Consider the following 22,101-nt stretch of genomic DNA (forward strand, 5'->3'; position numbering starts at 1 on the left):
CCAGTCCTGGTTGCAAGCGCCGAGAAGTCTTGAAATTTGTCCTGGTTGGTGCTGAGGCTGTAGATCCAACCCGATTGCAATTCTAAGGCAAAAATCACCTTTCCGTTGTTCCTGCTCCGACAGGCCAGGAGCATTTCTCCTCTAGGTGTCCTGACATTCAGAATTAGCAAATCATTCATTGGCTTCAGTGCAGCCAGCAATGCCGATTTCCACTAGCTGAGGATAAACAGATCCATAGACTTTTTAGGGGCCATTCTGAGCACATAGTCTGACTTCCTGTGTAGCACAAGGTGAAGAATTTCACCAAGGATTCCTGCATAACTTCCGTTTGAGCTATAGCAGGTCTTTGAGAAAGACAGCCAGTCTTCATTTAAAGCCTCCGAATGATGGAAAATCCACATGTCTGCTAGATTAAAAAAGCTGTCTAGTATTAGAAACCTTTTTCCCCATGCAGGTACTTATAGACTCTGATGAAGTCAAGTCTTAACCTGCTCCTTGAACTAAACGGATTGAGTTTCTTTAGTCTCTCATTGCGAGGCAGGTTTCATTTCGACAAGGTTGAACACTTGGTTCCGGCGTTACCTGTTTGACTTTTGTATTATGTTATATTACGTTATATTATATTAGATGAATCAAAACAATAAAGTCGAAACAAAACAATATGGTAAGGTTGAAATGAAATATTTCATTTCACGAAAAATTCTGATATTTCTACTTCGCGCCCCGACGCGAGATTAAACAAAATGTCGCAATTCTCAGAATTTCCCGTGGGAGGCTATTTCCTGCTCAGCTGTGACGGTTGATGTGGTTTGTTTGTTGCAGACCTGCAGTACAAAAGCTGCGATGTACCCGAGGAGATGTGGTCGGGATCTGAAAACGAGGTCGTCTATGCTACCTACGTGCCTGGGTCGATCATATGGGCCAAACAGTTTGGCTATCCATGGTAGGTGTCAATACTGCTGGTAAAATGTTAAGCCACTTAACTATAAACAGAGGTAGAAGCTTTTGAAAACAGACTGCACAGTGCACTTGTAAAACATACAGTGTGGCCCATTTGGGATAGAGCCCTGGATTGGCACTGCAGAGACCTGGGATCTATTCCTGGCTGCCAAGTGACATTGGCAACATTACGTCACCGCCCCGTGCCTCAGTTTCTCCTCCCAACCTTTGGCTAGATAGACAGTCAGCTCTTGGGTTAGTGACTGTCTCTCACGCTGAGCCTGGCACAATGGGAGCCCTGATCTCAGTTTAGGCCTCTTGCTGTTCCTCTCATATAAATAATTTAAAATAACACAGTAGCACCATTGGAGATCGGGGCCAGGCGCTGCACAAGTAGGTAGTGAGAGACAGGCTAAATAAATAAGACAAGCACAGGGTTATTTTTCTGAACGGGGAAGAGCTGGGGCCTAGAAACACTGGGGCTACGTCTTCAGTGCACAGATAACCTGGGCTCTTACTTGGGTGTTTCCCCTATCCCGGCTCCCGTCCACACACACAATCCTCTGCCCCAAGTTTAGTGGTGCTTTTGAATCTGGCCTGGCTGTGTGCTCAGAAGGACAGACAGGTTCGCGTTCGCCCACAATTCACTGGGGAGAAATCATAGAGTGGCTCAGCTTACTGCCGTGTTAAGGACCAGGAGATGCACCCCCGAAGCCCTGGTGACACACTGGGCATCTCGGCACCGGTGAGAACTCAGCACCCTCGGATACGGCTCTGCAGAGTGGCTGCTCGCGCCTGGGCTAGGCTAGACAGACCCAAGATGGCTCTTCCACAGAGACTGAGGCAGAGCTGTGAATCAGTGGGTGAGTCCCACTGCAGTACTTTTCCAAATCCCTCCCACCCACGGCCTCTGGTGTTACATAGGGAAATACTGGTGCCGCGGGCCTCTGAGTCAGACATAAAACCAAAGATCACATCTACCCTTCACAAGTAAAATTCCCACTGCTCATTCCGTTCTGCTTCCCCAAATTCCCCCTTCCAGTTTCAATGGGCTATGAAAATCTTTCTTCATCTCCCACCCCAAAGTGCTAAGCCGTGTTACTGTGCACCGTTTATCTGCTGCTGTGCACCACCCCAGAGGTGGCTGTGTCTCAGCACTTGGTGAGGGATACCTATATAAGAAGCCATCCTGCCCAGAAACAGTTGCATCTCAGGACTGGATGAGGGTTCCTTGTATAGCCGTTCTGACCGAGAGGCGGCTGCATCTCAGCGCCTGTATAAACAGCTGCCCCACCCCAGAGGTGGCTGCATCTCGGTGAAGGATCCCTGTATAAACAGCTGCCTCATTCCACCCCAGAGGTGGCTGCATCTCAACAGTGCGGGAAGTGATACCCGTGTAATATGTGTATATCGGTGTTTCAGATGTCCTGTGATCTTCACAGGGTGAAAGAGACTAGAAATGCTGGCAGATATCAGTTGTGTGGCAGCAGGGTGTGCTCACACCCCCTTTTGGGACGTGCTCATTAGCCCACGCCCGCTTGGGGAGCCAGAGGCTGGGAGTACAAGCTGCAGTGCAGAAGGCCTGGCCTGCCTCCCACATGATCTTGTTTTATTCCACGCCGGTGGGATCAAAGAGATGCCAGCAAAAAAACTCTCCAGTTGAGACTGGCTTGCTGGGTCTTTACAACAGCTGACTGCTGGAATCCCTCGCCCTTTCTGGGCACTCTGCAGCCGCAGCTGCTGTCTTCAGCTGAAAAACAGACAGGGGCCTCTTCCCCTGACGGGAAGCTGGCAAATCTCAGTCGCTCAGCGTAGGCTCCCCCAGGCCCTTTGCCCCTGCAGGGAGACCCACGCACGGGCGGGCGTTCGCCTGAAATTTAAGGGCGCCGGGCTTAAAAGACAATCGATTCTTACTCTCTAGGACTACGCAGTCTAGAAGGGGAACAGCTCCCAGTTCCTCTCCCGTTGCTGTTAGCGGGAGTTTTGCCAGGCCCGTGAATTTAAAGGTTTTATGATGGCAGACGGCTATTAAAACCTCAGGACCTCAGCAACAAGAAGGTCGAGGCTATACTTACATTTTTCCAGCACAGGGATGTCGGTTAGGGGTGTGATTTGATTTTTTTTTTTTTTTTAAACCGACCGAGCTATGCCAGGGAAGGGCCTGGGCTATACTGAAAAGTTACGTCAGCATGGCTGCTTTGGTCAGGGGTGTGAAAAAGCCTAGCGTAGACGCAGCTGTGACCGTTAAGGTAGGCCTGATCTACACTAGAAAATTAGGTCGGCTTAACTGCGTCAGTCGGGGCAGTTGTGCCGCTGTAGTGTGTGAAGTGTAGATATACCAATAGCTAACTTCGTTTGGGGAGGTGATGTTCCGACAGCAACAGAACCCCCCCCCCCCCCCCCTTTGTCAGGATAGGCTCTGTCCGCCTCCTGTCGGGATCATAGAAGATCAGGGTTGGAAGGAACCTCAGGAGGTTATCTAGTCCAACCCCCTGCTCAAAGCAGGACCAATCCCCAGACAGATTTTTACCCCAGTTCCCTAAATGGCCCCCTCAAGGATTGAGCTCACAACCCTGGGTTTAGCAGGCCAATGCTCAAATCACTGAGCTATCCCTCTCCCCAATAGTTTCTGTAATGCAGACATATCCAAAGCCTTCATGTAAACATCATAATACTGGGCTAACCATGCCTATACCAGTACAGGGGAACCAACATAAGCTTTATTGGTGTAAGTGCGTTTGCCCGGATACAACTGCGTTCACGGTAGAGGGTTTGCCAGTACAGCTATACTGGGATAGCTAATCCTGACAAAACCCACCAACAGGGCCTTTTGAAACAGAACGACCTCCCAAAAACGTGCACTGTCGACTCAGAGATTCATAGGTTCAGAGGCAAGAAGGAACTGTTGTGATCATCTGGTCGGGCCTGCTGTATAACACGGGCCATGGGACTGCCCCCAAAATAATTCAGAGATTTAGGGCTTGTCTTCATTACCGTCACTACCAAGAGGTGGAAGATATGTCGGCGGGAGACACTGCTTTAAGTCGATGTAACTTACATCACTCGGGGGTGTGTGTGTAGTTTTTTCACACCTCTGAGCGAAGTAAGTTACATCAACTTTAGCGGTAGTGTAGACAAGCCCAGAAGGAGCTCAATCTGTCTGGATGTTTTTCTGGAAGATATACTTTACCAGCACAACTTGCTGGGCTACCTCAGAGGTCGTTGTGTCAACAAATCACCACAAATGTGTTATCCACTGCACTAGTCCCACTTCTTGTACCCTTCTAGAAAGCAATATCGACATTTCAGGGGCCAGCTGACTTACTGGGAGTGGACTACAGTCGAAAACACAGCCGCTGGCTGCCTGTATCTATCTCGTTCCCTTCCTCACATTTTATTCTGTTGCATCCCGTTCTTCTAAGGATCCTTGATTTCAGTGATGGACGGAGCAGGTTGACTGAACAGTGCTCTAAACGTTGGTACCATGTAAACCAACTCCCACCTTTTTATGTGTTAACTTCTCAGAGGAAATCAGAAAATTAATGGCCCGACCCGTACTGCTATTCCCCTTTTGTTGTGCATGCAGGTGGCCTGCCATGGTGGAGTGTGACCCTGACATCGGGGAGTATTTCCTCTTTTCATCCCGGTTGGATTCTCTTCCTGTAAGCAGTATTGTATTTTACACAAGGGGGGGTCACACACTGTGAACTCATTACACCCACCAGAGGGCGCCGTTCCTCCTACAAGCCCCCTGTGTGCCACCCTCCCATCCCCTTCTATGTTGGGGACTCCCTACAGCTCCCCATCCCCATGACAGTGGCTGTGTGCCCCCCATTCTCCTTACCCCTGTTCCCACCACTCCTCCCCATGGCAGGGCTCTGTGTGTACTCCTCTGTCACGGAGTCACCGGGTGATGCTCTGGAACTACTCCATATGAAGCCAGTCAGGACTCTGGGGGAGCCTCCTCTCTCGGAGCAGAGGATCTCCAGGGCAAGAAGCTTACACAGCTTCGGCCTTCCTGGGTCTGACCTCGGAGCATTCAACATCCCCTGCCCCACCGTGCGCTTCCCACAGCGAGTCCGCCCAGGCAGGGTCCTGGGGAAGCCAGAGGGTCCTGCACCCCAACTTTGCAGTCAGACGTGACTCTCAGCCAGCCGGTAAAACAGAAGGTTTATTAGATGACAGGAACACGGTCCAGAACAGAGCTTGTAGGTACAGAGAACAGGACCCCTCAGTCAGGTCCATCTTGGGGCCAGGGAGGCCAGAGCCCCGTCTGGCCCCCCTCCATTTCCCCAGCCAGCTCCAAACTGAAACTCTCCAGCCCCTCCTCTGGCCTTTGTCTCTGTCCTGGGCCAGGAGGTCACCTGATCTCTTTGTTCTCCAACACCTTCAGTTGGCACCTTTGCAAGGGAGGGGCCCAGGCCATCAGTTCCCAGGAGACAGCGTGTCGGCCATTCTCTGTGCAGATAGCATCACACTGGCCAAGGCTCTGCAACAATCACACCCCCTTATCCCACCACCTAGATACTTAAGAAATGCATAGGGGAAACTGAGGCACACACACAGTATTCAGAGAAAACATTAAGGACATTCCCACTTCGTCACACCCTCCATACCTTTCTCCCCCCCCCCAATTATAACAGACTTCCCCATCTCCTCATATTACCGGTGTGGTTGACACAGCTTCTGCCGAGTCCATATACACCTTGTCTGGTCATTTATCAGCCTCACAGAACAAAGGTTGCTGTCTCTGCAATCCCATGCCAACCAAACCTTTCATCCCACTGAAAGGCTTACCTCACTGAGGACATCAACCAGACACCGTGGATTTAGCAGGGACACCTCACCTACCTTGTCTGTCTCTAGGAGTTAATGTAACAATCTGACACAAAGTTAATTCAGTCCTGTCCATTTCTCTTTTCAGTCCAAGTACCATGTGACGTTTTTCGGCGAATCTGTCAGCCGCGCCTGGATCTCTGCGACCATGCTGAGGAACTTCCATGCGTTTTCCACAGAGAGCCTGGGTTTGGTAAATAGCGGGTTACCCCAAGGATCTGCCCTGGGACCAGTGCTGTTCAACTGTGACGAACTGGGACTGTTCCTTTGGGACTCCTCCCGGCCAGCCCCTGACCGGCTCTTCACAAACTTATCGGCCAGCCGGCCTGCATGTCGCGGGTTCTCTGGTTTTTTGTCCCTCAACCACAGCCTCAGGTCGGATGGGCACCGCTCATACAGTTGCTCCAGTACCAGCAGTTTAACCAGGTCCTCCTTTGTCTGGGCCCCATCAGCCCACTTGCTGGCGTATCCTTCCATGCGGACGGCTAGTTGCAGATATGAGATCTCCGGGGTTTTATCCTGACTCCGGAACCTTTCCCGGTACATCTCAGAAGTCAGCCCAAACTCACGTAGCAGGGCCTTTTTGAATAGTTCATAGTCCCCTTTTTCCGCCTCTTCCAGTTGGCGGTACAAGGCCACGGCTTTGGGGTCCAGTAAGGGGGTGAGAACCCGGAGTCTGTCTGCAGGATCAACCTGGTGCAGCTCGCAGGCCGTCTCAAAGGCATCCAGGAAGTCATCCATGTCCTCCCCCTCCTTACGTGGGGCCAGGATGCACTTATCAAAGTTCCGTGCAGTCCTGGGTCCCCCCTCACTCACCGCAGCCGGGGGCTCGCGGCCCTTCAGCCTCGCCAGCTCCAGTTCATGATGCCTCAGCCTCTCTCTCTCTTCATGCAGCCTTTGTCTCTCATTCTCCTCCCGTTCATGCTGCCTCAGTTTCTCTTCATGATGCCTCTGTCTCTCTTCATGCTGTCTCTGGTGTTCACGATCCTCCAGCTCTCTCAGTTTTAGCTCTATCTCCCATTCCAGCCCATTCCGCTCCATGGATGCTGCGCGTGGCCGGGAGGATCCCCTGCTGGCCGGCGAGCGTTGCCGGGAGGATCCCCTGCTGGCCGGGGGGGTCACGGCGCCCTCGGTATTCGCTGGGCTCCTCCCCACCCTTCCCCTAGGCATATGAAGGAGGGGTCTCGGGAAGCCCTCAGCAGCCAGCTCACCACTCCCAGCTGGGACAGACACTGGGGCCTGCGCTGCATCTGCCAGGCTGCTTCCCTCAGATACAGGGATCAGTTCATTCGCGCGATCTCCCTTCTCCAGCTGGGCAATGAGCTGTTCTTTGGTGAGCTTCCCAATGCGCACCCCCCTCTGCTTGCACAGCTCCACCAGGTCGCTCTTAAGCCGCTTGGCATACATCTTCCTGCTGGCCACTCACAGGCCTGTGTGCTCACCGCTCCCCACAGTTTCCAGGGAGACCCCTAGTGTGCCAGCCCTTCTCGAGGTCACCACCTCTCTGCCAGGGTCGAGCTGCAGACTCCTCTGCCCCTGGGACCACTCGCTGCGATCCCCCGGGGGACCCTGTTACTGCAAAAATCCTTCTCGCTGGTCACACACTCCCAGGGGTGATAACCGTCTCTCTCTGACTCCTCAGCACGCCTGGTCCCCGTCAATCCCCCTTCGTTTTACTTCTCCCCAGTCACTTACTGCAGGAAGCGCCGTCCACGGGGTGCAGTAGATCCCGCCGCTGCCACCAGTTGTCACGGAGTGTGGGCGGACTCAGGGCCCTGCACCCCCGGCTCCCTGCGATTCACCATGACTCTCAGCCAGCCAGTAAAGCAGAAGGTTTATTTAGACGACCGGAATACAGTCCAAGACAGGTCTTGCAGGCACAGACAACAGGACCCCCTCAGTTAGGTCCATCTTGGGGTCCCCCGGGCACCCTAGCCCCCCTGGGAGGTCAGAGCCCTGTCTGCCTCCCAGCCCTGGTCACTAGCCAGCTCCTCAGACTCTGCCTTCAGCGACCCCTCCCACAGCCTTTGTCCCGTTTCCCGGGCAAAGGTGTCACCTCGCCCCAGCCCCCTCCTGGGTTCTCATGTTACAGGCTCAGGTATTTCCAGTCAGTCTCCCATCCCCCCAATGCAGACTATCCCAGCCACACTCCCCTGTCAGCACTCACAGACCCCAGTAAGAACAGTCCCAGTTCGTCATATCAACACATTTGTAAATGATCTGGAAAAGGGGGTAAACAGTGAGGTGGCAAAATTTGCAGATGATACAAAATTACTGAAAATAGTTAAGTCCAAAGCAGACTGCAAAGAGTTACAAAGGGATCTCATTAAACTGGGTGACTGGGCAACAAAATGGCAGACAAAATTCAATGTTGATAAGTACAAATTAATGCACATTGGAAAAAATAATCCCAAAAGGATGGGGTCTAAATCAGGTTGTTAACACTCAAGAAAGGGATCTTCTAGTCATTGTGGATAGTTCTCTGAAAACATCTGCTCAATGGGCAGCGGCAGTCGAAAAAGCTAACAATGTTAGGAACCATTAGGAAAGGGATAGCTAACAAGACAGAAGATTTCGTAATGCCATTATATAAATCCATGGTACACCCATATCTTGAATACTGCGTGCAGATCTGGTCACCGCATCTCAAAAAAGATATCTTAGAATTGGAAAAGATGCAGAGAAGGGCAACAAAAATGATTAGGGGTATGGAACAGCTTCCGTATGAGGAGAGATTAAAAAGCCTGGGACTCTAGAAAAGAGACGACCAAGAATAGATGTGATAGAGGTCTATAAAATCATGAATGGTGTGGAGAAAATGAATAGGGAAGTGTTATTTTCCCCTTTGCATAACACAAGAACTAGAAGTGACCCAATGAAATTAATAGGTAGCAGATTTAAAGCAACCAAAAGGAAGTATTTCTTCACACGATACACAGTCAACCTGTGGAACTCCTTGCCAGGGGATGTTGTGAAGGCCAAAAGTATAACTGGCTTCAAAAAAGAAATAGATAAGTCCCTGGAGGATAGGTCCATCAATGGCTGTTAGCCAAGATGATCAGGGACACAACCCCATGCTCTGGGCGTCTGTAAACCTCCTCCAGAAGCTGGGGCTGGATGACAGGGGATGGATCACTTGAAATTCCAGTCCCATATCCGAGGCCAGATGGCCCAGGTTCTCACAACACCACAGCGATGTTTTAAGGTGGTGCTAGGTCCAGGAGGCAGTCGATTATGGAACTGGTGTATCCAAATGGATTAACGGATCGTCTGACCAGATCCTTCAGTTTAGACCAGGCTTGGTCTCTCAACGCAAACATTCTGGCCTGAGTGTTTCACGTAGGAGGTTTTCCATCCATGGACCTATCTGCAACTTGACAGAACAGGTGATGTCCCTGTGACGGTTCTAGGCTACCCAGGACTGTGAGTCGCTGTCTTCCCCCCAGCTCCAGCAAGAGGGAGACTGGGTGTCCTCTCCCCGACACATCCGGTCTGTTAGCTGCCCAGCAGTCTCCTCTTCCTTTTCCTTTGCCTTGCAGGTTAACAATAGGTGCACTCCCGTCCTCATGCCCCTTCGAAGCATTCCGCTGTAGCGTCCAGCCTTCACACTCCCCAAAACACCAGCTTGTTTGATTCAACTCAGGCTTGCCTTGTAAATACCACAGCACTGAGATATATTTATAGTGAAACCAATCGTAAGTGTGTTATCAAAGATCAAGATTTAAGAGATAGCGAGCGAGGATAATGGAAACAGAAGGGTTACATCTAAAATAAAACCGTAACATGGTTCTTAGAGACTAAACAGGCTAAATCAGTTTATCTTACCCAAATATCCTTTGCAGCATTACAACCAAGCCTGGCTGAGATCCCATTTTCATGAATGTAATCGCACTGCCTGATCACATCCTCGGTGTAGGATAAAGTGGTGTCTCCCTTGGTTTCTCCTTATATTCTCCAAAGCTCATTGTTAGTACCTCAGAGTCGGGATGATCTCCAGTGTGCTGCCTACCGGCCGCATTCACATGCCCCCACTGACTTCATGTGTAAATGGCTCCTCATCATGTTAACTTATAATGCTTATTTTACATGGGGACTGACAGAGACAGGGAGAATAAACATCCTTTGTCAGGAGAAACCTGCCTTAACACGGACTTTGGGAACTCATTTTTAGCATACATTCATACATAACTCCTTACATAATATTTGTACGTGCATTTCACAATGATGCAGATGACCCTGCCTTTCATTTAAGACCTTACATGACCTTCGCTTGCATTTAAGACCTTACATGCTATTCTTTGGTGACTCAGAATGTACAGACTAACATCAGGATATTCTTGTCACCTCCTTGCCAGTTGGGTCATAGTCATAGTCCCCATTCCTGCTCCAGAACATCTTGCAGCCCTGGATCGATATCGGACACTTTCCTATTTCCGTGGGACAAGGACCTCCTGTATTTTTTCTCACCAGTACTCCCGATGGTCATTATCAAACTCAAGCAAGAGCACAGCCGAATAATCCGCATAGCTCCTGCTTGGTGGAGACAGACGTGGTATTCAGACCTCCGCAATCTGTCCTTACTGTCACCGGTGGCCAAAGACCTCCTGACGCAGAACCGTGGACGAGTGTTGCAAATCTTCAGCTGTTCCACGTCACAGCATGGTTCATCAGTGGTTGTGTGTAGAGGAAACCCATTTCTCAACAGCTGTAGGAAACCTTCCACGGGAACTACCTACAAAGCGCTTCTCCATTTGGATGGCTCTCCATCATGTGTCTCCAACTCAGGCTAACATTCACACAACCCTGGACCATCTTTTGCAAATTAAGTAGTCGGGTTTAACGCTCAACTCTGTTAATGTGCGTCTAGCGACCATTTCGGCTGTTCGTCCTCGAATAGATGCCAAGGCTGTTTTTTCCTCACCTGTTCGCAATCAGATCCTTGAAAGGTCTCGATAGATTATTCCCGGCGGTCAGAGAACCAACACCATCTTGGAACTTGACTTTGGGCTTGTCTGCTCTTACGGACCCTCCTTCTACGCACTGTGCTCTTTTCTGCACCTATCAGCAAAGGTCACATTTGTAGTGGCCAATAGACTAGATGCGTTGGTCACAGATCCACCGTACACAGTTTTCTACAAGGACAAGGTCCAGCTTAGGCCGCACCCTAAATTCCTCTCCAAGGTGGCCTCTGACTTGCACATGAACCAATCTGTCCACCTTCCAAGTCTTTCCAAAGCCGCATACCACCAGGGATAAGAGAAGACCCTCCCAGACTCAGTGTTCGTCGCACGTTGGCTTTCTACCTGGACAGGACAAAGCCTTCCTGGCATCTTCCCATCTCTTTGTGTCACACGTGGAATGCATGAGGCACGTCATCTGATAACTCAGAGATTCTCCATGTGGATCCCCAGCTGCATCACCGTGGGAGTAACGCCTCCTGATAGACTCACGGTGCCCTCCAACAGAGCAGCCTCAGCCTCGGCAGCCTTTCTGGCACACCTCTCAATTGTGGACGTTTGTCAATCTACACTCTCACTGTCGGCCGCTTCGAGGCAAATGTGGACAAGGCAGTCCTGCTGTCCCTCTTCCGATGAGACTCCAAGTCCCTCCTCCTGGCGTATCAGATCGAGAATCAGCTACCATGTCATGGACTCAGAGAAATAAAAACGGCTACCTACCTTCTGATGACTGTTGGTTCTTTGGGCTGGATTGCGTACGTCCATTGCACGACTCACCTTCCTTAGCGTAGCATCTGCTACTGAGTTCTGGTGTGAAGGAACTGGAGGAGGGATGGGGCGTCTCTGCAGTTTATACCCTCACTCACAGCTTAAGTAGTTAGCATTGGGTGGGGCTGCCCCTACGGGCACCACTGGGGAAAACTCTCTGGCACTGATGCACGAGGCCCACGCACACCCGCAGCCATGGAGGTCAGGTCATGAGCAGGGAGATCTAGTTCGTGCCACTCTGTATCACACGTGAGACTCTTTTCTGCCCCTTTTTCCCCTTCATTTTTTACGGCTTTGCTCTATTTTTTCAGTCCCTTTAAAAACCAGCTGGTGCGTAGCCGTTTAGGAAATGTGCTTCCTCTTGATTTCTAGATAAGGCGAGCGTGTCTGTTTGCGGTCCTGTGATTCATTGTACCCATGGCCTTTGGGTCAGCAGGACTTGCTGGTGCTGTGGGTTCAATTCTTTGTTTGTCTAGAGGCTACACGCTTTGGCGTAGGGACTGTTTCTCGCTCTCTGAGCCGGGCCCAGCACACTAGGGCCACAATCTCTGACTGGGCCTTCTGGGTGCTAAGTTAATGCAAGGAAAGGGTCACACATGTAGTGTCCTGAGTAGTGAGCTCCTCGGATGCCTCTATGCTCCCTCCGGGGTTCTATGTGTGCCACCCTGCCGTCTGCCTCTGTTTCAGGGACTTTTGGCCTCATATCGGGGGGCTCTGTGTGCCCCTCATTCCTCTTCCCCCCATACCTAGTGTCCCCCGATTTCCCCACACGGGGGACGGACCAGGACCCAATTGTGCTAGACAGCTGAACAAACATCTGGTGCTGTTCCTCTCCTCAGGGGTCAGTTTTTCCCCTGGCAAGGAGCCGGTGGTACCAGAAAGTTTTATGCCCTGCCCTGTCTTTCTTATTGTCACTGGCCCTGGTGGGGGAGTGACGGAGAGAAAGTTTTGGCGCATTTTAGGCGCCGTGGGAAGACCAACTGTCTTGCTCTTTCAGAAGACGCTCAGGAGCAAAGATTCCCGCCAGAAACTGGACGCTGCTGTGAGGATGGCGAAGGAAGCCGAGCGGATCAGCATTCAGGTATGAACGCTGCCGGGCTGCTGAGGTCAGACCAATCAGCATCCACCCAGCATCTTTGCAGGTTTCCCTGTGGGCCCCTGCGGGTGTTGGACGGGGGGGAACGCTTGCTTGCTCTTTGGATCTGGGACAGTTAGGCTTCATCTTCACGGCATGGTTAACTTGTATTAGGTCGATCGAGTGCTCCTGTTAACTTAGGGTGACCAGATGAGAGGAAGAAAATATCAGGACACAATGGGGGGGCGGAGCAAAAAAAACCAAACACCGGAGTGCCGCCGGCGGAGCAAAGAGGAAAAAAAAAAACCCCACCAGAGTGCTGCCGACAGAGCGTGCGCGCACACACAAGAAAAAGCAGAGTGCTGCAAAATATCAGGACAAATTGCGTCGGGACGTGGGACAAACGCCTAAATATCGGGACAGTCCTGATTTTATCGGGACGTCTGGTCACCCTATGTTAACTCGACCCCATCCACACACATCACTCATCTTCTGTCATGCTAGTAACTTGAGCTTGCTGGGATACAGGCTAAAGCCTGAGTGAGGGGGAGCTTGGAATAAGGACTCCTGGGTTCTCTCCCTGGCTCTGGGGGTGGGGGGGAGTGAGGTCTAGTGGGTTAGAGCAGTGGGGGCTGGAGTCAGGACTCCTGGGTTCTATCCCCAGCTCTGGTTGGGGAGTGGGCTCTAGTGGTTAGAAAAAATGGGGGCGGGGAGTCAGGACTCCTGGGTTCTCCTCCCCTGTTATTCCTCCTTGGGCAAGCATCTGGTGATTTAGTTTATACCCTCACTCACAGCTTAAGTAGTTGGCATTGGGTGGGGCTGCCCCTACGGGCACCACTGGGGAAAACTCTCTGGCACTGATGCACGAGGCTGCAGCTGGGGTATCGTGAAGGTTAATCATACAACGGTTGTAAGATGCTTTGAGATGAGGAGGCGTGGGCTTGTCTACACAAGGAATTATTCCTGAGTCACTGAGCCTGATTAACTCCCTGTGTAGATGCTTTTGGTTCTGGAAGAAGAGGGCCTTATTCAGAATGCGGTAGTGGTTCTTTATGGCTATGGGGCCGTTTCCTGGTCCCTTGTCCACACGGTGTCCTCTAAACACCTAGACGCCATCTCGGAGCAATGGGTCTTGTCCGGAGTTCTCTGCCTGTGGTCAATCATGTTGACCCTACGACCTTTGCCCCATTTGTGCGTTTGAAGTTAAGTCCTTTGTTAAATCAAGGGGCAATCAGTGGACTCCACTCACCGCTCCCAGGATTTCATCAGATGTCTCTTTTTTTTCTTCCCCTCCCTCAGGAGAGAGTGATGAGATTTGGGTTCATCAGTCGATCCGGTGAGGGAGGATTGCTAGAAGCTCACGAGGACTCGGAAGGTATCATGCTGTAGCCTGGAGCTTTCCCCCTCGATATCCTCCAGGTCAAATTGCAAATTGTTAAAGAATTTCACCCAAGTCCCGCTGTATTGACCCCACTAACTTGTGCAGGACAAAAGGATCTTCCAGTCTGGATCGGAAGAGAGGAAGCGGTGGGGAATCCACTGCTGCCCTGGGAAGTTAATCACCCACACGGGGAAAAAATCGGTGCCTTGTTAGTGAGTTGAACGTGTCTGTCTTTAGCTTCCAGACGCTGGTTCTTTTCCGCCTTTCTCTGCTAGATTAAAGAGCCCTTTAGTACCCCGTCTTTTCTCCCTACATCACGATCAAGTCACCTCTCCGTTTTCTTTTCATAAGCTAAACGGAGCACGCTTCTTTACGTCTCTCACTCTCCGGCATTTTTTCCAGCCCTCCAATCCTTTTGGTAGGTCTTCTCTGCCCCCTCGCCAGTCTTTCAACATCCTTCTGATGATGATCTTGTCTGACCTCCTGTATGATAGAGGCCGCAGAACCTCATGTCATTCTTTGTTTATTTAGACTGTAAACTGTTTCAGGCAGGGACCGCCAGTGCTATTGTAAAGCAGCTCATTTAAAAATAATGGTAATTCTGGTCATTGGTGTCTATCTAGCAGTGGGTCAGGGTTGCATTCAGCACTCCCGTCTCAGAGGGGCTAAGGAGGCAGATTTAATGAAAATCCCAGCCTTCAGTGGCTAGAGTCCCTGCTAAGTCTTGTGTGGTGTCGTCCTGTAGCATGATTTTCACTCAAAGGAAACATTAGCAGCCTGTGTTTTAAAGGAGGTCTGATTACAGGATTATGGTGGTCCCATCTGGCCTTAGAATTTATGAATCACTCCCATTTTTCAATGGGGAAACCGAGGCACAGAGAGATTTATAAAAACAACAAGGAGTCTGGTGGCACCTTAAAGACTAACAGATTTATTTGGGCATAAGCTTTCCTGGGTAAAAACCTCACTTCTTCGGATGCACTCTATGCATCCGAAGAAGTGAGGTTTTTACCCACGAAAGCTTATGCCCAAATAAATCTGTTAGTCTTTAAGGTGCCACCAGACTCCTTGTTGTTTTTGTAGATACAGACTAACACGGCTACCCCCTGATACCAGAGAGATTTATGTGATTTGCCTAAGGTTCCACACAAAGTTTGTGGCATGGCAAGGAACTGAATGAGGGCGAGACTGGTAGCAGGAGCTACCTGTGCGGCCCTGTGGCCAAAAGTAGCCACAGGGTGGTTTTCTTCCCTCTGTATTAAATCGCCCGGGTGGTGGGGCAATTGCCTCCTTTGCCCCCCCACCCACCCCCGGGCTTGCTGCCGCCAGTGGTGCTCCCTTTTGGAATAATGGTACATCTGCTAGGATTTGACGCTAGAACCAGGAACGCTGGTTCAAATCTTCAGTAAGTTTGTCGTAAGATTTTAAAACATGTGCTCTGGAGAGTGAGTTATTGTTCTTGTCTTCTAGAGCTATTCAACGTGGCCAGTGAGGAGAAGCAGCCCTGTGATGGAAATGAGAATATGGTACGTCAAACCGGAGATGGGAAAAGATGGTTTAAAAGAAGGGGGTTTGTTCTCTTGTCTCTCCATTGATTCCGTCTCTCCCCCCACCCACCCTAACAAAAATGCCATATAGTAAATGTGTCACCGATGCTTTCAGATACAACCGTGCCCATAAAGATTATTGGACTGTTAGCCCCTAGGGGAATGCTCAGTTTGTTTAGTTTATCCAAGCGAATAAGAGAAGATCTCGCAGACAAAAGCAGAAGGAGTTCCAAGGGCTGGCTGCTGTAGCGTCTTTAAATTGAGGAGCTTCAAAAGACCTTCAAACAAGACTGGATTTCTTCCTAAAAGATCCTGGGATTTGTGAAACCCATGTTCGGTTCACTCGCTCTGTGACTTTGCATAAGTCACTTAGATCCTTGTCTACATGAACAATTAGTTTGCAGCATGCTGGGGTGTGAATCTGGCATGAGCTAACTGTCCACGTGGACCCTGCTAATTTGTATTAACAATTCATTAATGTGCTTTGAGCTAATCAGTGAGGACTACATCAAGCCGCATCAAGGAACTGTACGATTCATTCATTTCTTTTTAAGATTTGTATTTCAGTCAGCGCTGCCCTAACAGAGAGAAAATGAGCTTACAGTGTAACAATGATTTAAACATGTCAAGTGTTGGCACATCTACCACATCCCTGGGTCAGTAGTATTTCCAGGGGTTAATTACTCTTCCTGTTAAAAACGTACCGCTTAGGCCTGCATTTGTCGTGCATTGGATCTTGCTCTGCTTTTATCTGCTGGACTAAAGAGTCCTTTTCAGAGATCTTCTTTCAGAGATCAGCTATTCATAGACTGGGATCATATAATCTCAGATAAGCTAGATAGACCACGTCCTTACTATGTTGCTACAAGGCGCCTTTTCCAGCCCTCAAATTGATCATAGATTATCACGCCAGAAGAGACCATCTAGTCTGACCCCCGGCATAACAGAGGCCATGGGGCTGAATTAATCCTCGTTGCTCTTTTCTGAACCTACACCTCTACCCCAATATAACGCTGTCCTCGGGAGCCAAAAAATCTTACCGCGTTATAGGTGAAACCGTGTTATATCGAACTTGCTTTGATCCGCTGGAGTGCGCAGCCCTGCCCCCCCGGAGCGCTGCTTTACTGCGTTATATCCGAATTCGTGTTATATCGGGTCGCATTATATCGGGGTAGAGGTGTATTTCCAATTGGTCAACACCCATTTAAAGTGTGGGCATTGGAGCTGGACCCAGCATGGCAGTATAAAATATATATATATTCTCTTTCATGTCTGACTAACCAATACTTGGGTTCTAGGTTGCGACTTCAGATTTCAAGGAGAAAACCTTTCTGAAAGGTTAGTGATACAACCCAGCTACTCCTGCAGTGGCTTTCAATGCCAAGTAAGGTAAAGTAACAAATTAAGAAAGGTTGGGGTGTGATACTTAAACTAGAATTGCTCACTCTCCTACCATCCTGGCTTTCACGGGGCAGGAGGAATTGGGAAGTTGACTTTCAGTTGCCTTAAACTCATGTATACTTGTCCAAATCAGCCAGGATGAAATTCGTATCCGCTTCAGACAGCTGACCGTTCCTTCCCAAACAGCACCATCACTTGTTGTTTTTGAGGGAGGCATGGTCTACTGGTTAGTAGTGTTATAATTACTTCTAGTGTATTGTGCCAGGCTCTGTACAAACACAGAACAAAAAGATGGTCCCTGCCCCAAAGGGATTACAGTCTAAGTATAAGACAAGAGATAGAGACAGACAGAAGGATGAATACAAGCAGACAATGAGGCAGTGTGGGTTAGCATGGCCGGCAGATGTCTTAGCGTACGGTAAAGGAGAGTTTTGAGGCAGAATCTGTAGGTGGATAAATCTGGTTGCGTCCAATTGGAAACAGAGTGCTTTTAGTCTCAGTTCAATTCCCTCCCGTCACGGTTGGCACCAGCTGGCCTCCTGGCTAGCAACTTAGAATCGTAGAATCATAGAATATCAGGGTTGGAAGGGACCTCAGGAGGTCATCTAGTCCAACCCCCTGCTCAAAGCAGGACCAATTCCCAACTAAATCATCCCAGCCAGGGCTTTGTCAAGCCTGACCTTAAAAACCTCTAAGGAAGGAGATTCCACCACCTCCCTAGGTAACCCATTCCAGTGCTTCACCACCTCCTAGTGAAAAAGTTTTTCCTAATATCCAACCTAAACCTCCCCCACTGCAACTTGAGACCATTACTCCTTGTTCTGTCATCTGCCACCACTGAGAACAGTCTAGATCCATCCTCTTTGGAACCCTCTTTCAGGTAGTTGAAAGCAGCTATCAAATCCCCCCTCATTCTTCTCTTCTGCAGACTAAACAATCTCAGTTCCCTCAGCCTCTCCTCATAAGTCATGTGCTCCAGACCCCTAATCATTTTTGTTGCCCTCCACTGGACTCTTTCCAATTTTCCCACATCCTTCTTGTAGTGTGGGGCCCAAAACTGGACACAGTACTCCAGATGAGGCCTCACCAATGTCGAATAAAGGGGAACGATCACGTTCCTCGATCTGCTGGCAATACCCCTACTTATACAGCCCAAAATGCCGTTAGCCTTCTTGGCAACAAGAGCACACTGTTGACTCATATCCAGCTTCTCGTCCACTGTGACCCCTAGGTCCTTTTCTGCAGAACTGCTACCTAGCCATTCGGTCCCTAGTCTGTAGCTGTGCATGGGATTCTTCCGTCCTAAGTGCAGGACTCTGCACTTGTCCTTGTTGAACCTCATCAGGGTTTTTTTGGCCCAATCCTCTAATTTGTCTAGGTCCCTCTGTATCTGATCCCTACCCTCTAGTGTATCTCCCACGCCTCCCAGTTTAGTGTCATCTGCAAACTTGCTGAGAGTGCAGTCCACACCATCTTCCAGATCATTAATAAAGACATTAAACAAAACCGGTCCCAGGACCGACCCCTGGGGCACGCCGCTCGAAACCGGCTGCCAACTAGACATGGAGCCATTGATCACTACCCGTTGAGCCCAACGATCTAGCCAGCTTTCTATCCACCTTACAGTCCATTCATCCAGCCCATACTTCTTTAACTTGGCGGCAAGAATACTGTGGGAGACTGTATCAAAAGCTTTGCTAAAGTCAAGGAATAACACATCCACTGCTTTCCCCTCATCCACAGAGCCAGTTATCTCATCATAGAAGGCAATTAGGTTAGTCAGGCACGACTTCCCCTTGGTGAATCCATGCTGACTGTTCCTGATCACTTTCTTCTCCTCTAAGTGTTTCATAATTGATTCCTTGAGGAATATGGTAAAGGAGAGTTTTGAGTACTGTTCAGCCATGAGGCCAAGGATTGAATGGACCCAGAGATCAGAATCCCCTCCAGCCACCACGGGGAGCAGCGTAAACACGTTGGAGTAGGAGTGCAAATCAGAAAAGCTGGGAGTGGACGACGGGATGGATCACTCGATGATTGTCTGTTCTGTTCATTCCTTCTGAAGCGCCTGGCATTGGCCACTGTCGGAAGACAGGATACTGGGCTAGATGGACCATTGGTCTGACCCAATATGGCTGTTCTTATGTAGTAATGGAGCCTTTAATGGATTTATCTTCGCATTCTGTCCCCGTGCCATAGGGATCTTGTGGGAAAAGTTTGGAGAATCCTGATCTATGAGGCTACGTTGACTCATCACTTGATTTCCCAGTGGGAGAGGAGGGGAGGGTTTGTGGATCTCCGATATGATTAATTCTTCCTTTTCCCTGTTGGATTCTGAGGATTGCGTTGGTCTCTCTTCTTTGCAGGCCTTAAGAAGAAGTTCACCATTCTGGGAAGCAACAGCTCAGGATCCAGCCAGCCCAAACCGCCAGCAGGAGGCAACAGAGTTAACCTGACGCTGTCCTGTCGAGACGGCTTGAAGCCGGAGCTGGTGAAGATGTTGCAGGTGAAAGACCATACCACCAGGAGCCACCCACAGTCAAGTAGCAGTGATGAGATCTTTGAGGAATTCCAGGAAGTGAGGGAGCTGGAGAAGGCCAAGGAAGCACGTGGGAGCCAGGAAGCGGAGAAAAACGAATCATCGGAAGAGTGTTCCCTGGTCTTGTTTGAAGAGTAGCCATTGAAATAACAAACCTGCCATGGGGGACCAGAGCTACCTCCCTGAAGGTAGTGGGGATTAGAGAAAAATTAGAAAGCGTTCCAGAAAAGTGTCCACTAGGAAATTCAATCTGGTTTAAACTTGGTTTATGTTTGATGAAGATCTGAGACCATTGGGACAGCAGACGTGGATTTTAACATCCAGCTCTGACTGTAAAGGTTTCCCTCTCCCCCTTCTCAAATATTCATCTGTAAAGATAGGGGGAAAAAATCCACAATAAGTGACTTGACCTGTTTTCTTAAAACTTAGGGTGCTGGATCTTGTTTAATTCTTCCAGCCTCGTGTAATGTGTCGTTTCCTTAGATTCCATTGGCAATGAGTGATTTTTAAAAACAAAACAAAACAGTTTTTGATCACTCAAGGAATTGGTTGATGGGGGTTGGTTGACGGGGTCAGATCCTCAGCTAGCGTACAGCGTCGTCAATGGAATTACACGGATTTACATCAGCTACAGATCGACCCCTATGTATAAATTGTTGCATTTATTTGTAAAAGTGGTACATTAAGGCTGAGATTTCCAAAGTTGCCTGATGAATATGGATGGTAAAATCGACGGGAACTGGGTATCCAGATCTGAAAGCATTTGGCATCATCAGAGTCCTTGATCTAGATTCCCATGTTACTGTTCTATAAATCTGTTATGTTCTAACTCCAGTGATACCTGGACTTCCTAGTTGCTACTGTTGTGTTTAACTAGTTACTGGATTTGTAGTTTTATGTTTATCTGTTACAAACTTGTAAAAAAGACTGGCTTGTATTCATCCACTAGGGTGAAATTTGCCCTGTAGAGAGAACCAACCCATAAGTTGGACATAAATAGACTTTATCCACAGAGATAAATTACACTCAGAGAGTTTAGCCCAAGTTAAGGGTTGAATAAAGGTGGCAGAACTAGGACTTAAGGAGTTTATGGCTGTGACCACCATCCGGTTAAACACTCACTTACAAGTAACGGTTTACATGTTAATAAAATCCTGCAGTCGGGCTGGGTTCTTGTTACCTGGATGTAGATAAGCTAAAGTGTGATTAAAAATCCAATTCTTGGTTCATTACAGTGTCTTTAACTCCATTGTTTTTAATGTTGCGTCACAACGTTGGTTTTCCACACCAATCAGAGTAGCTTGACTAAGTAATGACTTAGACATGACATAATCATCTACAGATATTTGAAAGGAGCAAGGGGAGTCACAGGGGTCTGGGAAACAGAATGTAGGGAATCTAGAATCGTTCCTAGGATGTAGCAGATGTGATTCAGCAAAAGGTTCTCTGATTATTCTTTAAATCTCGACACACTTAGTTAGGTTCCTAATACAACAAAGCTTTGATTGGCTGGCTTTTTTTGTAAGTGTGAATTTTATACTGGAATCGAATATTGAATCGAACGGTGTTTTACTCTAGCCAGCCAAGATGATAATAAATCCATAGGAGCGGATACCCAGCTAGTGTAAATTGATGTCCGACTAGAGATCATTTGATAAAAGACCACTGCCCATCATGCTGGCCAACATTATGGCATTGTTTCCTTGTGTCTGTCTCTCGCCACTTGTCCTAGACTTAGACTGTCAGCTCGCTGGGGCAGGGATCATCTTTATATTTTCTAGAATCTAGCACATGGAGTCATTTCTTAGCTAGTCATACAAACAAAGAAGACTAGGGTTGGAAGGGACCTCAGGAGGTCATCTAGTCCAACCCCCTCATAGCAGGACCAAGCCCAACTAAATCATCCCAGCCAGGGCTTTGTCAAGCCTGACCTTAAAAACCTCTAAGGAAGGAGATTCTACCACCTCCCTAGGGAACCCATTCCAGTGCTTCACCACCCTCCTAGTGAAATACTTTTCCCTAATATCCAACCTAGACCTCCCCCACTGCAACTTGAGACCATTACTCCTTGTTCTGTCATCTGCCACCACCGAGAACAGACGAGCTCCATCCTCTTTGGAACCCCCCTTCAGGTAGTTGAAAGCTTCTATCGAATCCCCCCTCACTCTTCTCTTCTGCAGACTAAATAAGCCCAGTTCCCTCAGCCTCTCCTCATAAGTCATGTGCCCCAGCTCCCTAATCATTTTCGTTGCCCTCTGTTGGACTCTCTCCAATTTGTCCACATCCCTTCTGTAGTGGGGGGACCAAAACTGGACACAATACTCCAGATGTGGCCTCACCAGTGCCGAATAGAAGGGAATAATCATTTCCCTCAATCTGCTGGCAATGCTCCTCTTAATACAGCCCAATATGCCGTTAGCCTTCTTGGCAACAAGAGCACACTGTTGACTCATATAGATTCATAGATTCTAGGACTGGAAGGGACCTCGAGAGGTCATCGAGTCCAGTCCCCTGCCCGCATGGCAGGACCAAATACTGTCTAGACCATCCCTGATAGACATTTATCTAACCTACTCTTAAATATCTCCAGAGATGGAGATACCACCACCTCCCTAGGCAATTTATTCCAGTGTTTAACCACCCTGACAGTTAGGAAC

The 22,101-nt window shown here is 49.1% G+C and overlaps 1 protein-coding gene across 1 annotated transcript in view; it reads left to right on the plus strand.

Annotated features, from left to right (window-relative positions):
* ZCWPW1 (zinc finger CW-type and PWWP domain containing 1) overlaps positions 1–19,582 on the plus strand; it is a 33,641-nt gene extending 14,059 nt beyond the window's left edge. The window contains exons 8-15 of the mRNA XM_065417300.1: positions 823–943; positions 4,526–4,601; positions 5,864–5,968; positions 12,499–12,582; positions 13,876–13,951; positions 15,428–15,483; positions 16,803–16,842; positions 19,272–19,582. Of these exons, the coding sequence (XP_065273372.1) occupies positions 823–943; positions 4,526–4,601; positions 5,864–5,968; positions 12,499–12,582; positions 13,876–13,951; positions 15,428–15,483; positions 16,803–16,842; positions 19,272–19,582 (869 nt within the window). The remainder of the gene's footprint in view (positions 1–822; positions 944–4,525; positions 4,602–5,863; positions 5,969–12,498; positions 12,583–13,875; positions 13,952–15,427; positions 15,484–16,802; positions 16,843–19,271) is intronic.
* The last annotated feature ends 2,519 nt before the right edge of the window (positions 19,583–22,101 follow it).

Source organism: Emys orbicularis, chromosome 15, assembly GCF_028017835.1.
Source record: "Emys orbicularis isolate rEmyOrb1 chromosome 15, rEmyOrb1.hap1, whole genome shotgun sequence".
Lineage (NCBI taxonomy): Eukaryota > Metazoa > Chordata > Testudines > Emydidae > Emys > Emys orbicularis.